At 30.2% G+C, this 18,457-nt stretch overlaps 1 protein-coding gene across 1 annotated transcript in view; it reads left to right on the top strand.

The window, feature by feature from the left end:
- Window positions 1-167: 167 nt before the first annotated feature.
- LOC106658203 overlaps window positions 168-18,457 on the top strand; it is a 53,023-nt gene continuing 34,733 nt past the window's right edge. The window contains exons 1-9 of the mRNA XM_023459215.1: window positions 168-453; window positions 3,793-4,346; window positions 5,813-6,273; window positions 7,661-7,751; window positions 7,992-8,290; window positions 8,961-9,152; window positions 10,094-10,130; window positions 15,758-15,891; window positions 17,759-17,807. Of these exons, the coding sequence (XP_023314983.1) occupies window positions 3,923-4,346; window positions 5,813-6,273; window positions 7,661-7,751; window positions 7,992-8,290; window positions 8,961-9,152; window positions 10,094-10,130; window positions 15,758-15,891; window positions 17,759-17,807 (1,687 nt within the window). The 5' untranslated portion in view covers window positions 168-453; window positions 3,793-3,922. The remainder of the gene's footprint in view (window positions 454-3,792; window positions 4,347-5,812; window positions 6,274-7,660; window positions 7,752-7,991; window positions 8,291-8,960; window positions 9,153-10,093; window positions 10,131-15,757; window positions 15,892-17,758; window positions 17,808-18,457) is intronic.

Raw genomic sequence — 18,457 nt, 5'->3', positions numbered from 1 at the left:
GCGTCACGCCATTGCGGTGTCGACTGACGGACGGAATACGGATGCCTTTTATACCGGTTAGGGGGGGTAGAGAAACAGTCTATAGATATGTTATGGCAAAGACACAAAATTGATGTAGACACATTCGTGCAGTGAGCCTCGTCGAGGGTTTAGTTGTTTATAAAATAAATAGTCCCTGCGTACTAAATAGGACTTCTATAAAATATTCTATTCATTCTTGAGAAGAATAATTGAGGTTTTTAAACACGTATGCCTTTATTCATGATGTTCAGTACTTGAGAACAAAGAAATAAAGAGAGATCCTTGTGAGTGCAGGATTATGAATTTGGATCAGTAAAGTGTCGATCGACATAATTAGGCGATTTGGTACGTTTTGGCTTTAATAACTTTTCAGAAAAAATCACCAGCCTTTTTCCGGTCAAGTGTGTGTACGGCCGTTTTAGCAATCAGAAGGTATTTAAATTCAAATTTTTTAACAATGCAAACAACTAAATAAATTTATTTACGAAAAACCGCAACTAATTAGAAGTACCAATAGTGTGCCTCAATCATTTGGATCACGCTAATTTATCTGAGCTAGTTAGTAGACACCTCTTTTATAAAGAATATTAGTTATTTATTATTATGATATAAGTTTCATACAAATTTTGTTTGTTCAAAAATTACATTTAACTTTTGAATGTCGAATTTGTCATTTTTTCATTTTAAAACAAAAAATGTTTAACCAAAAATTTGAATTTTACTTATGTTATAATGCTCTCACTATATTATTTTATTAATATTGACGATCAAATGTTAATTTTTGTCTTACAAATCTAAGACATATTCTACTTTCTGTCATTAAAATTGAAATATTTAGACATTGGGGTCGAATGCAATCATGAAATTCAAATTTCTTACGTAGTTCTCTACATTCACGCTTAGCCAGATCATTGGGTGGAGTATTGAGTATTATTTTTTTCTTGTAGACTCAGCCTTTCGAGTCGTTTATTTTATCGTCTGCTTAACAAAAGCAGACTGCGTGGAGCAGTGACAACCCGCCTATGGAAACCGTGAATTATCCGAGAAAGTGTTGCGCATTTTCTACATTTTCTTGATTTATTACGAACTGTTTTCACTTTTTTAATGAAATGTAATAAAAACCAATAGGAAAGGAAGAAAATAAAATAATCGTTGTTAGCCGAAAAATTTTGTTAAAAATTGTATTTCTTAGTTAATGAAATTTTTTCATCTTAAATTGAATTTCATCTCAATGAAGGCTGTGTAAGAAAATTTTAAATCTTAAGTTAGGTACATAAGAATACTGATTATTTGATTGAAACCTTATAAATTAGTAAAATTTATTTTTACATCACTTTTTGATTTCAAGTTACAAGCAAATTAGAGCTTGATGAATCATGAGTATCAAAACAAATATTCTGTTTATAGAAATTCATTATAGTTTGTAGAATTTAAAATGGTTTTTCTTTGGTATTAAAGCTTGTGTTTCCCAAAATATAGATGAAAAAATGATAATTCAAAAATCTTAATAAATAATTATTGTTCTTATGATACTTTTAATGTCTTAATAAATATATTAATTTGAAATTTACATATAATTAGAAAATAAATTCTCATATTTATAATTTAATTGTTATTGTGTTTTGTGCTTACTATATTTCATATTGAGTTTGAGTATTTCAAGTCTAAATTGTGAGTTGTGATTCAATGTGTAAGTTTATGTAATGTTGAAAATTAACCCTTTTGCTTGAGTGTAAGTTTTTCAAAATAGAACAAATTTAAAAGTAAAAATGTGTAGTTTGCATAATATTTAATAAATTTAGAACTTTAATAGTTTTTGATATTGATAGATTGTACTCATAATCTAATCTATTTGTCATACATTTTTTTGATATTTCAAAATTAATATACTCTCACTCTCTCTTTACTATACTCTCTTACTAATTATCATGATTCTATTAATTGAAATGAATTTAAAATTTTAAATGTTCATAGTTCTGAAATTATTGTTATATTCTTTTCTGATCATTTGTAATACTATAAATTATTACACAAGTAACTTTTAATTCAGGATTTTCCAACAGTCAAAAATATGCTGAGTACATGAGTGTTTGTAAATGAGGAATAATTGACCATTCTAGGCCAATTATAGTTAAAGTAGCTAGTTGTGTAGGTTAAGTGTAGATCAAATTTTTTTACTCTTTTGACACCTCTGCATGATGCTTTGTCTAAACTTTGCTTAACTACCAGCAGCAATTTAGAACTTTACAAATTATTAAACAAAATTCATTAGAAACCTATATTAAGCTGTCCTTGATACCTGGATTTGGCAGTATAAAAAATTATTATTCTTTACAAAAATATATATTTCAAAATCTCTAATCCAAACAAAAATATAATGATTAAGCAAGCAAGCAGAAGCAGTATATAAATTCTGAAAACTGAATTGAAAGAATGAGAATAATCCATACCATAACTGCAATGAATCTTTTTCAAATCTCTAAGGTTCTATTACTTTCCCTTATGGAAGGATATAACATATTTCAATAAATAGTTCAGTTTTAGAATTAATAAATCAGTATCAATCTTTTTATTAGGATATATATTTTTTCATGTATTTAATTACCAAATAAAATTTCTTTTACATTTAACAAAGATGTAAAAAACATTTTTTTTAAATGAAACATTTTTTGCTTCTTAATTAATGTTTATTATATTAATTAATTCTTATTGTTTAAATAATATATGTTCATTAACTTATTGAAGCTCAATATTATTTAACTAGTAAATTAAAATAAATTTTTAACTGATATAATTTGAATATAAACAAAGAGAAAAAATGTTCACAGCAATAAATGTTTGTAAAAGAAGGAAATTTTCGTTGTTTTGTAATTTAACTTTTTTATTCTACTATACTATTACAGGTATATTTTTTGCTGATAAAGTTTTAAACGTTTGCCTGATTTTAAATAATGAAAAATCCTATGATTGCAATACATTAACGCAGTTAACCTCTACGCTAATCGTCAAAGCTATTTTTTGATTCAGAGAATATTTTTAAGTGATTTTTCAAAACTTTCTTATTTCATACATTTTTTTTCCTTGAATCGTTTCATTTTCGTTTTTTGTGTTCGGTATAGCCGTATAGGTAGCGGTGAAGCTTTTGAACGCCGTTAGAGCGCGCTACCGTCCTCGATCGTATAGAAAATAACTATTATGCAATAGTACAGCGCAAAATAGATTTTATCGCGCCCTTTCTAGTGCGCAAAAAGTGTTTTGGGACTTAAGTATGCAATCAAATACCATTTTTATTTTTAATATGACCATACTTGTTATGTCAGCTTGTCTCGGCGTACCCTCTACTCGTGTCTTTTTTGCGCATACTATTATAGGGCGGCTGAAGTGGAATTTTTAAATTATTATTTGAAAAATTATTAAACTTCAAACTGTAAGCGTGCTGATCGCGGATGGACCTAACCTCTTGCCGAACCGAGCGTCGATATAAATTTTATGTGATACTTGTCTCCACGAAGTAGCTCTTGACCTCCTTGTATATATGATAAAATGTCACTTGATCTATCAAGTATTGATCTCTTACATGTAGGGTGAACCGACAACTCTTTTCTTCTAATTTATTGGTTTTAATTTCTCCCAATGACATTACTACTTCAATAAGCTTCCGATTTTCAATAATATTGATGTATTTTTATTTATCTCATATATTATTAAATCATACCAAATAATTTCATAACTCCAAAAAAATATGTTATTTAGACTTTATGATTTTTTCAGGTTTAAATTTTTTTCAGAATTTTAGACACTTCAATTATTTATATACTTTATGGTCATTTTGGATTGATAAGTTTGAAGAAGTTCTTCAATTACGTATACTTTTTATAGCATTTCTACTATTTAATCAAGTATGTCGGAATCTGCTAAGAAAGCGGACGAAAGTTCAGATATGATTTCTAGCTCAACAACAAATAAGCAATCTTCTTCATCCTCTTCAACTTCAAATTCTGAAGATGATAGTGATGAAAATTTAGCAAAAAAAAGTGAAACGGATCAACCAGAATGTGTTAAACCTGATTCGCCAACAGAAGATAGTGATACTGAAGATGATTTAATATCTGCTATCAATTACAATACTATTACTTCTTTAGCAGCGCTTAAAGATATGCTTCAATCTTCAGGAGGAAGTGCTGATGGTGTTGATAGCTTTTTTAATCACTACTTTTTATCTCACGTAAATCGATTACCATCCAGAAATCAAACTCATAGCCCTTATCCTTGGACCCGAAGATTATCGGAATGCCGCGAAGAAGATGAATATGAGGCCGAAGACGGTACGTTATAATTATACCAGGAACGTAAGATCGGACGGTATTTGAAAGTAGTAACTTTTATATGATCTTGCTCACAGTCTACATCACATGATAGGGGCTCAGACGGCAAGGCACTCATATATCATATAGTCCTACAGATCATTCTTCGAATATAAAATTCTTGCTGAAATTATTTATTGATTTATATTCAACAATCACATCCTATTTCATAAATACTTTAGATGAAAAAGTGGTCATGTGACTCTTAATGCATAAAAAAGGTGTACGGGGAATGGAACCGGTGGACATTAAGTTAAGGGTTGAGCTTGAGCCATTGTGATCTATATGTGAAATGTGAGCGAAATTGCATAAAAGATGAGACTTGCTCATGCTGTTCTAACTTTTTTCCCAACATCAATATAGTATGCTAGCAATTAAAGCAAACGCAGTGCTCGGAAGCTTATCACGCGCCAGTGCGACTCAATTTTTTTCTTGGTAATAATAAATTTTCTGACACTGCTACTAGAGTGTACGGAAAAACTCCAACTGCCTTAAAAAATTCTTTTTAAATTTTTTTACGTGTTTTGTTATCAGTTGAAATCGAATCTTTCAACAATGTGAACAAAAAAAGCGGTAAAAAGTAAATTTTCCACTCCAAAATCCCGTCCGATCACGTATTCCTGATATTGAGATTTGAGATAGTGGCATAGCTTAAGTTTCAATTGGTATATTACGCATAATTTAAATAGATTTCGATAAAGTTAAGGATATATCTCTATACTTTATGCACTATGGGAAGTAGATTTCAATCTTTATTAAATTTTCAATCTTAAGTGATATCAGTTAAGATATAATGATCATATAAAACCTTGTCAAAACCTTCTAAAGATTAAAGTACTGATTTCGTGTCCTGAAAGTAATTTCACCTGCGTTAAGGAGGCTGTAGCAATGCAAGGTTATTCTGTATTATAACGCTATATGCGTTACGCAGCGCACAGCGTTAGCATGACAGAACATAGGGGAAATGCGTTAGACTCTTCATATATTTTGAAAATGATTGGAAACACCCATTTATAATTATATCATTTGAAAACAAATAAGATTTCCTATAACATATATTAATTTCATTAACTTCTAAAGTGATTTGAGCTCACAGTACACTAAAAACTGCCACTTCCCAATGGGTTCAATGTTAAACGGCCAAAACTTTGAATTTTATTATTTTCCAAATTTGCATGGAAACCCCAAATTTTTTTTACCAAAAATCTTGTAATTTTACTAACTATCGTTGGTTAAAATTTCACTTCGATCTAAAGTATTTTTTATTTTCGCTACAGCCTCATTAAGGTATAAGACGATGCATCCTAAACCTATTATACCGAAAGAGAGCATCAGGTCAATCTTAAATCTCTATTCATTTTAATGTTATCATCTTATTCTTTATTATGATAATACTTAAATATATTATAAAAACATCATTTATTTAGGTAAAACTACAGATACTGCATCTGCACCAAGTACTGCTCAAAATGATTCTACAGTAAATACTGATGAACAATCAGTAAAAGAAACCCCAGTAAGTATATCTGACCCGACTCAAACTACAGTGCTAAGTGCAAATACTAACGACGACTTATCTGCGACTTCTGCGAAAATGACGAGCCCAAATGTTACTGCTTCGACTCCTCATAAATCGACGTTGCGAAGACGGAATACTACTGGACCAGATATAACATTTACAGCATCCGAATTTCCTTCTCATTCATGCAGTAATATTCCAATGTCAAAAATAAGTCCAATGCAGAGTCCACATTTCGATAAACGATTTTTTGATTTCAATTTAGTTGAAATGAAGAGCCAAGCAAGTAGTACGAGTACAATTGACAATGATTCTGCAGAAGATATTTGGGTTCGTAGAGTCGATAATATTCAAGAGAAAAAAAAGCAAGTAAGTAAAGAATTTTCATAAGTTTGAACAATGTTAACAAATATTATTAAATTCAGTAGGTGAAAATGAATATTTTCTCGAAAGTTTTTAGGAATTTGTACTTTTAAAAAAATTATAGTTAACATCTTTTCTAGCTCACTGGCAAAACTATTAGTGACTTTCAAAAAATACTTGACAGTAGTATAGCTATAGAGATTCTGGAACATCCTCTATAAAACACACCTAGTAGAGTTCCTCGAGGAACCTCGAGTATACTCACATTTATTGATTCAAATAAATTATATGGGGGGGGGTATTGTAAAAAAATTAGGGGTTGCTAGCTCTAATTAGGGGTGGTTTTTTAGGGGATGTCCTAGTATCCCTATAGTTATACTACTCTTGGCACATGCCAATCGGTAGATTTTTTTGGCTCAAGTTATATCGATCGAAAGAAAACTTATTCCCCAGTATCGTCAATAAATTTCCGAATTGAGAAATTATCTTGTGAAAAGTTGTCCCACAAGAACGTAGTTCTGCTTCTACTCACGATAGCTTCGCTCGAATAATAGGAGTGGGGGTTATGGGAGCCACTGAAAATAGTCGCACGTCACGTTAATCGATGCTTCATAGAGCATTATCACAACCTACTTATTTATTGAAGTGAAACTTCTGTACGCGCGTTGGGTATGGGAGATCAAATCGTAAAAAACAAGTATTCAACCATATGGGCGAGCGTGATAATCGTTGGTTTTTAGACTCAGTAGCGTCAGTTTGTGACGTACACTGTATGATTGGTCATCGTTCGGCAGTGTTGAGACTTCATTAGCCTCCCTCTACTGCGGCACGTAACGCAAGCAAATGTGCTCGACGCTCATACCTTTGTAACGTCTATGCAGCATTGTGTAACTCTGTCTCTCTCTCTCGCTCGTCTACCATTCTCGTCTTCATTTGGCCAGTAATATCACATTGTGAGGACTTCGCCGTACATTTTCACACATACTCGTGCACTCTTGTAAATGATACATGTGTTAGTATACATAAATTATACTCATTATGTGAAATATAATTCTGTTGAAATTATGTTGAGGTAGTAGAAGTTGCTGCCGAAAGTTATATCTGACCGAGAAGTATTTGCAACCAAAAAGAACATCTAAAGAATCTTAAAAAGTATATCAAAAGTCTCAAGTAAACTATCCATGGACAGCCATCAGAAGTGAAACTTCTTTAAATTTAACTAATTCAAAACGGCATAATACAATTACATACCACAATATATACTTAATCTTAACTAAAATTGTACATACAATTCGAAACATTATTACAATAACCATTATAAACATGAATTTCAATTGGTCATTTATATAGATAATATTAATATTATTTAATATTTTTTTTTATACTTTTTTAGGAACATGGATCGCAATCATTACCTACTTCTGGTACTGAAGATAATGAAAGCATTTTCAATAAAGGAGATTTGAGTAATCGACAAAGAGCAGGTAAACATAATTCAACAAATTATGTGAACAATTCGTGTAATAATTTAAATTTTGAATATTATAGTAATACCGATAAACACTTTAATTGATTAATAATTAATAATTGATTATGAAACAATAAGCACAAATAATCGGTATATATGTTCGGTAAAAAAATTATTTTATCAAATATTTGTTAATGAAAACATTTAAATTTATAATTGTGAATTTACAGTTAAAATTCATTTTTATAAATTAAAGGGACCTGGGGAAGCCGGACGCCTACCTTAAAAAATTCAAGTTCAACTACGACAAAGAAAAAGACTCCTCAACACAATAAAAAAGAGTCTCCGCATTCATCATCTTCTCTTCGTTCTGAAGTAAAATGTAAAACTTCAGATGTAAAAAGCACTTCACATGAAGATTGTACCAAACCAGAAACAACTGATGAACATAAAACCAAAACAGTTTCTAATGAAACGTTTAGACCCCGGAGTAAATCAGATATAAGTAAAACGAAAAAATCAAATATTATTGCAAACATGAAAACAGTTGTTCAAGTAAGTAGATTGTATTCATCTATATTTATTCGCTTTTAATTCTCTTTCAAATATAAATCGATAAAATACACGCCAATAAAAATCTTCATAGAAATATTAATTTTCAAATGCTTATATCTCCGTAAATTTTAAACGTATTGGAACGATTTATTTTTATTTTTTTTTTAAATTTTTCTAGTTGAAGGAAAAGTACTCTTTTAACAAGTCATTTTAAAAAAGTAAACCCTTTTCAAAATGTTTTTCCATATTTTACAAATATTGCCAAGGAGGTTGTTACGAATCCTACCCAAAATTGAGCTGCATTAGCACCAATACAGTGATTAATTCTCCCCGTACTAGATAGGGGTTTTATACGACTTGAGTGGAAACTAAACACACCCACAATTTTTTCAGTGTAGGGATTCATCAGGCGATAGTTTTTGCATTCAAGTCGTGGGAAGTGGAGATGGGATTACTGTTGAGGTGCATATTCTTTTTTTCCCTGTATATTCAAAATTGACGAAGATACAAGAAATGGAAAATTAATAATATTTCTATAAAAATTTTTGTCGTGGTAATTTTTAATTGCGGAATATATTAGATGTTTGTTTTATGTACCACATCGTGCCATAGGGGGTACTTATGGCATTTGTATCATAAAGTTCTATAAACATTTTAATTTTTTCCTCAGAACTCATTTTACAAAAGTATGCATGCCGCCTCTTCTTTCGAATCCGCCGTTAGTAAAGAAATGCATAACACACCCGATCAAGTCAGACCACGAGCTGCATCAGATAGCCATAGAAACCCAGTTATTAGAGTGATTGATCTCATACGACATCGAAGTAATAGCGTTATCACTACTGAAGATAAGAAAAAAGACGTGAGTACCATCTCCATTTACTTTGAATCATTTATCAAATTATTGCTATAAAAAGTCATGATTAGCTATCATTTTCATTTTTTCGATTTTGAGCATTTCATGATTGACGTGGCTTTGCTCACCGATGTATAAATTTTTTGACTAACAAAAACATTTTTGACGAATAATGAAGCTGGAAAAATTGATGAGCTAAATTCAATGATATGAATTGTCATTTACAAATGACAAATACAAATGATATTTATAGTTCTCTGAACAAAAATTACCGTAGGCTCCTATGAAATAAGATATTGTATGCAATTTATGCGAGTAAGCTTTAAGCAAAGTTAGACGTAATTGAAATGCTCGATATTTTAATTACATTTATCCTTACTAAGTAATAGTTAATATCCTTTCTTCATATGCTTTATCCCACGATTGTGATATCGGAAAGACTATTCCAGTGTGCGTATTGGCACTCATGCGTGAAAAAATTTGCGCAGAAAATTCGACCTGATTACCATATGAGTGGGTATATTTTGTCCCTGGAACAGAAATTGAAATTTATAAGCAGACGGAATTCCATGTTCCAATAGACAAAATATATTCGTGCACGCATAGTATACATCAGGTTGGTAGCTCAGTGCATTACGGCCTGAGATACCGTGATAATACATGTGTTAAGTGAGCGAGATCTTATATAAAGGTTGGAACTCATGCACACTGATATGTTCCTTTCTCCTCGCTCCCAATATCTTTCCGCTCGCCTAATGTTCGGAGTGAGCATGACACTTGGAAGTCAATCATGTGTAAACATAACTGCACTTGCTCGAACAGTTCGTCCGATATCACATCCCTGCTGTGTACTCATAAAAGTTATTAAAATTTCATACGACGATTCATCATTTTATTCTTCGAAAGTACATATATTGTTCTTTTTAACAATTATAATTTATTTTTAGAAATCCAATCAATCTCTGTCTCAAATGTCAGGAAGCAGTGAGTATATTGTCTTATGTGTATTGTAGTATATGTTATAAATATTGAAGTACTCATTCCTAGCTAGATTTCAACCTAAATATTTCTGACAATTTGTATAGATCGATGTGCTTGTACACTAGGTTAACATCGATTGTGTCCGATCGTATCGAATACTGGAACATCTATAAGCTCATAGGAAATTCCAGCGTTCCACCGGACACAATCGATATTAAACCTGTTTAGACTTCAACGCTGATTTTCATGTGGTAGATGGAACATAAATTTTTATAGCAATCCACTTGAAAATCTTTTTTTATTATCGGAAATATCTGGTCAGAAATCAACTGATTATTATTTATAAAAGTAAACCAATCGTATTTTGCTGTATGCTGAAATTAAATTTGGATGATCAAAGGTTTAAATCTGACCCTCAGAAAAATATGAGTTATTTTGAATTTTATCGAAGTACATTGCATCAAATTTTTCATGCTTGTCCACCAAATACACACATGACTAAAGAACTCCTGAAAATATTCTTTTTGTTTCATTTCACTGGTTCAGATAAATCTCGTGTGTTATTGGCGCAAGATCTCAATTAAGGTTATAACTTAGATCTCAATTGTGATTTATTAGCAGGGAAGCTCATTTTTTATTAAGAAGTGGATTTTCACATAAACTTTTAGGTCGATTTAAAAAATGCCGTGTTATATATAATGTCCTTCTAGAATGAGATTAAGCTAGAAGACTTGTACAAAAAAAGCCAATCAAAAGAAATATATTGATAACTTCATTCTATTAATAAAAATAGATTTGTTATGGAAAATTAAGCGATTTCTTGCTCAAGATTTCCGTAAACAGCTGACCACGTAAAAATGACTTCTTTATAATATAGCCTTTTTACTTCAGTACATAACTATTTCTTCGATTACATAGAAGATGAAGCAACGCCCAGGCGTCTTCTTGTTACAATTTCTAAAAAAAAAGACCCCGAATTTTGGCCAGTTTTTTTAGCAGTCATATCCGGCACAACGGCAAATTCAAATCTAGTCGGCTGAATGAAACGTAATCTAATCCATAGTCACAAACCTTGTTACTTGAATTTTTGAAGTAAATTCAATAACAATAATTTGGAAAATCGCTAAAATTATAAAATGTTTTGATGTTTGCGAAGAAGGGGCTACCGTACCTTTTCATACATAGTTACAGCCCACATTGCAAATATTTTTACATTTGTAAAAACTGTTAAAAAATCAGATTATTCATCATCATACCAAGTCGTCTAATAATTACCTTAATTTTCGTAAACTATGTAAATTTTCATATCAATTCTATTAAATACTGCCATTTTATTATTTCCAGTTGACCATATAATTAAATATTAATTTTGAGAGACTTTTTATATCTGTAACTTAATATTTTTTTTTTAATTTGGTGTATGAGAACGAGATTCGAACCGAGGTCCTTCGGTTGTATAGTTTCGTACCAAAACTGGCTTAACCATTCTCCTATAAATAGATGGGGGTCAATGTATAAATATTATATTCATAAAACAGTTATTATTTCAATTTTTTATACTTTATTAGCCAGTTTTACAGTACGCTGCGCGCTCTTTTAAGGGTCCTCTATACACACTCGGTCGGTAACTATATTCGCGTATTTTGTACCCATTTTTTTCATTTAGTATACAACCTATGGTCTTGAAATTTTGTGGGAGTGATCATGAAACTAATACAAATGTGCCTATGAAGCTATTTTTTCAGATAATTGAAAAAAAAAATTGTTACAATATTTATATGAAAAAATAGCTTCATAGGCACATTTGTATTAGTTTCCTGATCACCCCCACAAAATTTCAAGACTAATGGTTGAATAGAAAATGAAAAACATGAGTACAAAATACACGAATTAGTTACCGACTTCAGTGTGTATAGAGAAGCCTTAAGTCCATACCTCTTGTTTCGTTACTCGCTTACGCTTCCTATGGGAAACTGCATCAAAACGCACAACATACAGTCAAAACATAATTAAAAACTGATATAATTCTATAAACTGATCAGAACGCTCATAAACTATTGACACCTTTGGCTCATTTCTTTTCTAAAAGAGGATATATCATTATATTTAGAGTTGACTCAAAAATAATGAGGGACGCCATTTTTAAAAAGTGCAGTAAAATCTTTTTCATGATTTTTCCCAATTTGAGAAAATAAGTTTTGTAGGATCTGTTGAATCAATATTTACTTTGAAGAAGTAGGGTACTGAGCCTATAACTTGAAATATCTGAGTTCAAAGTTTTATATTTGAACATGGAATGTTTAGACCAAGACAGTCTAAAATGATCACTTTTAATTTTTTTCTCAGTTGTACTCTAAGTTTACAAAAAAACTATTTTTGTAGTAGTTTTGTAAAAATACTTTATCCATTTGAATTTATCCAATGTTATCAAAATTTGATATTTAATTATATGGTCAACTAAAAAAAAACATAATTTAATGGAATTTTTGTAAGAATTTACATTTTTCCTGAAAAATCAGGCAAGAAATAATTGAACTTTTCATCTGATGTTCTCTGGTATTAGAGATCATCGAATTTTTCCCTTGATTTTAACAACGGGGAAGTCATTTATGCACGTATCGCAAAGCTTCATTAATAAATATCAAACAGCTGATAATTGAATTTTGAAGTATAATTCCCTATCTTTTTCTGTGAATTCGCTTTTATGATATTGGGTGTTGTAGAATATTCATTTTTTCGAGACTCGGAATAGACTATTCACAACAGGATTATAAAAAAATAGTTATTAAAACTGTATGATGAAGAAACCTTATTTCTGATTGTCTAATTTGTAGCAAAGATACAAAAAAATTATACACAAAATCTTTATGATTTTTTTAATATATTTTATAATTATCAATCCCCAAACGCTAACCTTGTTATTTATTTAATGAAAAAACCTGAATGATACCTGATACTCAATGTTTTGCAGCTCAATTTTTCGAAAAAAATCAGTGACAATTTATTATTCTTTAAATTTGATAATTCAACGTGCGCACGCACATATGTTAAAGATGATCATGCACATACTAGCCACGTGCATTTCGTATTGACGTGTATTTGAGAATGTTAAATATTTTCTTGTATAGTATATTAATCCTTTATTAGTAAACATATTGAGTTTTGAATTGTTTTTTTTTTCACCAGAAAAATCTCTAATTACATCGTTTTCATTGAAAATCAAAACAATAGCGCAAGTTATTTCCATAATTAAAAGTCATTTGATTATTTGATCGTAATATAGTGGCGTTGACGAACAAAATTAGAAGTAAAAATGATTAGGAATATAAATAAGAAATTAAATAAAAAGAAACAAACTGAGTACCCTAAGTTATTTGTGTCAGAAAATGATGATTTTAGACATCGTAGTCATAGCCTTGATGATCCAATTGCGTGTAAATCATTATCAGTATCTTTAAGTTCAGATTGTGAAGCAACTTACAAAATATACGAGAGTATTCTCCACAAAGGTATTTATAAAAAACGAATAGTAAACAAACTATAATCATGATAAAAGGAATTGTTTCTGTTCTTATTCGAATGAATAAAATTCTCCAAAAATTTTAATCGATTTACGTAAATTGAAGAGTATACTATAGTTGAATTTTTCGTCATAAATTACATGCTCAATTTATTTTTAATTTTTACCTATTTATTAAAATCCAACTTGTCATGTTGAATAAAAAAAAATTATTCAAAATATTGATTCGTACGCTTGTTTCGTAATTTCTTGACAATGTAAAAAATAAATAAAACTTACTTAAATAATTTATACCAACTATTGAATAATTATTAGTTTTTTCAAGAAAGCAATCGAATAAAGATTATTATTTCCATTTGTTATAAATAAATTTTGTAAATGAAATATCTTAAAATTTATTTAATAATAACTGATCTTTGAAAATATTAATTTTATAAATCAAATTATCAAATTTTCGTAATATAATGTCACTAGAAAAAACTTTGATAAAAATATCGTTAAAAAAATTTTTTCATACGAAATTCGTCCTATTATTAATATTATACACCATTCATTCTCAAAATATACTGCAAAATTTCTACATTAATAAGCATTTCAATCTTTTAATGAAAACATTAAATTTTTCTGCTAATTGTACGTCAAAGTCCCTGCTACAGTTAAGCTGTCAAAAATGCTACTATTTAATGCGATAAAATATTTTTATGATTATCCACTAAACACAAAAGTTATTGTATTGCATAAAATTTCCGATGATAAAGTACAGAAAACCAGTAAAGGAAATTGTTTTTTATATTGTCTATGTAAATTCAAAACATTATTACACTGTAATTTTATTTCATATAAATTTGAATCAGGACATTCGATTAATCGTTTATGAAAGTCAATTAAATATAAGATCAATTATAATTTTTTATATTTGTCGAAAGAACAGAAAAAGCTTATAGTAGTTATCCTAGTTGAAATGTATTACGTAATTTTGCTACTTGAGGATGCTCGTTCAATGTTCGATGCATGATGTTGTAGGCGATTTTTCGATCTATATACGCATCATGTAATGCGCTATGTAAAGAACATACACAATATCGAGAAAATTTTCCTCTTCCTTATAGTAGCATGAGAACGTAAATATTTATTATTTTTCGTACATTGTATGTTGCATCCAGTAAACATCGAAACATATTAATGACCTGGGATTTTTTTCACGGCTTAAGCTGATGATTTTTCATATACAGAAATCTGAAAATTGAATTTTTATCACAACGTGTGGAAAGTGTTACTTTTCGCATGACCAACTATTTTAATAGTACTTTATGATACAAGTCTTGTAAGTAACACTTTATGTCACGGCGTGTTTTAGAGCCCGAGTGGAGCAAGGATCTTAAAACTCGTATCAAAAAATGTTCCCTGTGGCACGAGTATCATACTCAATGTTATATTAAGTAAGTGCTAAGTTGAATTTTATGCCCCCTTTTTCCGAGTCATGTGTCGCACTTTTTGGTAACTTGGAATGAAGTTAGCACACGAGCATAGCAAGTGCGATGCGAATAACGCAGTGCCAGAAAGTGTGATTCATGCCACTGAAAAGCATGCCATTAATGTGAACTTGACACGAAATTTATAAAATGAATTTAATAGCACTACAGGGCATAAATGTAAACTTAGCACAGTGCTATAAAATGTAATATGATCCTCGGGCCATAAGGGACACGTTGCAGCACGGTTATTAGGCTCGCTGCGCTCGGGTCCTACACTACGACATCCCAAAAAGTGTTCTAATCGTAAATTACTATTCTCGTACGCTATTATAAAATGTGTAAAAGAGTAAATTCTGCAACAAGGGTGGGAGTTTGTCTATATTGCTTGAGTGCCAAATTCGATCGTAGCGAAGACTGCTTTAACAAGAGTTTAAAATTGATAGCCGCCCCAGTTGTGTACTACATTTTTCAAAATTCAACTTGAACAGAAAAGCGTGCTATAAACGGAACTTATGCCCCGCAATGCTAAAAATGTTATTATATTCATAGTAATATTATTTAATTTCAAAAAATGTACTATGACCCATGCGATTGCACTAAAACAATATTAATTCATAATTTTATTGAACCCGTAGGTTCGTTAAGAAGAGGATCACTTGACAAAACTACGAGACGTTTTTCTCTTGGAATACCTCAAGTATTGCATAGGGCGTCAGATGCATCAGTTGATCCAATTCATGCAGCAATTCTATTCAGGGATTCCCGAGGGGTAAGTTTTATTCAGTCAAATATTTATAAATACGTAATATAATTCATCAATCGAATTTCATCCTTCAAATATATTTTTGGAAGGCACTGACCGCAAATGACAAGGGGGTTTATATCTGATCATATTCTTTAGTACAGTAGAATAACAAAAATGAAGTTTTAGTTATTCTATGTTTAGATTACAAAACAAAGTGTTAATCACATAAAAAATTTAAAGATTTCTAGATTCTTTTGTTCTTAACCCTTAAATTTCACATTTGTACACCGCAGGTTGATTCACTTAGCAATTCTAAGCCATTTTGGAAATTGCTACGTGAAAATTGTGGAGAGTAGCGATTTGCATCTACGTGTGTAGTGAGGCGTCACTCAGTTTCCAGATTGCATGAGACCATGTCATGAAATTTTTGAAATTTCGTTTGAACTTAAAAATAGAGTAAATCGTGGCTAGAAGCATTTTATATCGTCATTTTACTGTTTCTGCGGTTAAGAAGAACCATATCTCAGGTCAGAGTCTCAAGAATTTGAAGAAAAGCTAAAAATATATTACTTTTTGAAAATGTTAATTTGCAAGTTGAAACAAAAATATTACATTTTATTTAATGATTTAAAAAAAAAAAAGGCAATTGTCCTGAAAAGACTATTGCTGTTTTGAATTTATCCCAATTTGTTTTGAAAAGGACGTCGTGCCTTCACTTATTAATAATACTCTTAGGTGTGTGGTTCATGGTCTCGCGTATCGCCACTGATTTATCGAGAACCAATGAGGATTGTTAACGCTAACAGAGGTTGATGTCGCTTATGCAGAGCTTGATAGAGCTTCCTCGCTCATATATTCGCGCCTCACTTTGAAGTTCGAAAACTGACGCTACGCTAAGTCTTAGTTAGATTCGACGCAGTTTCAAGCTTTGTCTATCGTTACTTCAAGTATTGAAAATACATATTCATCATTTGCAATGATCATCGCAGCTTGTCACTCCTCTTCTCGTAATAGCACATTTAAAAATAATGAAATCACTACATATGAGTAGGCCCCAGTGAAGATTTTTTTCGATGCGATTTCGCGACTTTCGGTCACTCTATCCAATTTCGCGACGTTCGACTGAGCTGCGGCCGTCAGTCTCTACTACGCTGATAAGAAGGTCAACTCAAGTCCCTGAGAAAACTTCTTCGCTTATAATGTCTGGGCAACCAAGGGATAATTTAAGATTTTCAATAAAGCAGTGTGAGCTATATTTTTAGTGATTTTTGTGAATTTTTGTTTCATTTTGCTTCTTGACAGCGCGGTTAGTCTATCAATAATTTTTAGGTTCAACCCTTTATTATGAATGTAACAGTATGAAACACTTGAAATCGACATATTGTGCATAAATTTCATGAGCTTGAACTTCTTGCAAAAAAATTTATTATGGGTGATAATTATTGTCCCCCAAATTTAACCGGTATTATCAATATCACGTTTAGGTTTGGTTTGACGTTGCATTAATTGCATCACGTTTTGAAAAAAACCTCGATTGTGCTATGATAATAATATTTATTTTAATTTTTAAATTGTTTTTACATTTTTTTAAAACTATTTCACAATTTAAAATTTGAAATAGCGGTCTTGCGATATGAATATTATAGTAATATTAATTATATAACGCTCGAATTTAATTAACATAACTCTTTCAATTGATTTATGTAATAATAATAATAATTATATTAAAAAAAGACTTTATTTTAGGCATACTATTTACTTTTTTGATACCCAAGAGTTATGCATTAAAATCGTCCGTTGTGAAGTATATTTTTAGAGTATTAGAGAAATACGAATTTATAAAATTTTCTAAAAATTAAATAATAACAAAAATTGTTTTTTTTATTTACAGTTGCCAGTGGTGGATCCTTTTTTGGAAAATGTTTCGTTATCAGATTTGGGTATGTAATTTTTTTTTAATTTTTAGAGTGAATTTCTATTTATGGAATTTTTTCTATTCTAGTAAGCTGATACATATAGTACATAAATTTATATAATAGATGTATCACTCTAAAGTATGTTGTCTTTAAATTATTATTCAGATTGTTCCACATTAAAAACAGTTTTTTTTGTAGAAAATATCAAACATGATAATGAAAATACTGTTTATTCGTTAGACTTAATTAAAGAGTTTGAAGTAATAAATCCGCCCCTCGATGAAGAATTAGCTTGGATTTTATCAAAATGTGGTACACAAGTGATTTTAACCCTAATAATCATTATCATTGTTTTATATTCGACTACAAAATTACTTTCAGATATAATATTTTCAATGTTTAAAAAACAAATACAAACGTGCAAGGACTAGGTCTTTTGTTTTTATTTGCATATTATAATTTTCTAACGTCACAAAAAAAATAACTCTCGAAAAAATTATTTAATTTTTTAAGTTTAGAAAATTATTAAGATTTTGGTTGAAAATGTAACTCCATTTTCAAATAGAATATAAATTTGCAATACTGCAATGAAACATATTTATTTTTTCTCTACGTAGTATATTATTTCATTTATGTTTGAAATGAGAAAAAATTAAAATAATGATCGTATTAAA

The sequence above is a fragment of the Trichogramma pretiosum genome, unplaced genomic scaffold, assembly GCF_000599845.2.
Source record: "Trichogramma pretiosum strain Unisexual culture from Peru unplaced genomic scaffold, Tpre_2.0 scaffold58, whole genome shotgun sequence".
In the NCBI taxonomy this organism is placed as follows: domain Eukaryota; kingdom Metazoa; phylum Arthropoda; class Insecta; order Hymenoptera; family Trichogrammatidae; genus Trichogramma; species Trichogramma pretiosum.
This window is presented reverse-complemented; position numbering and strand designations above follow the sequence as displayed.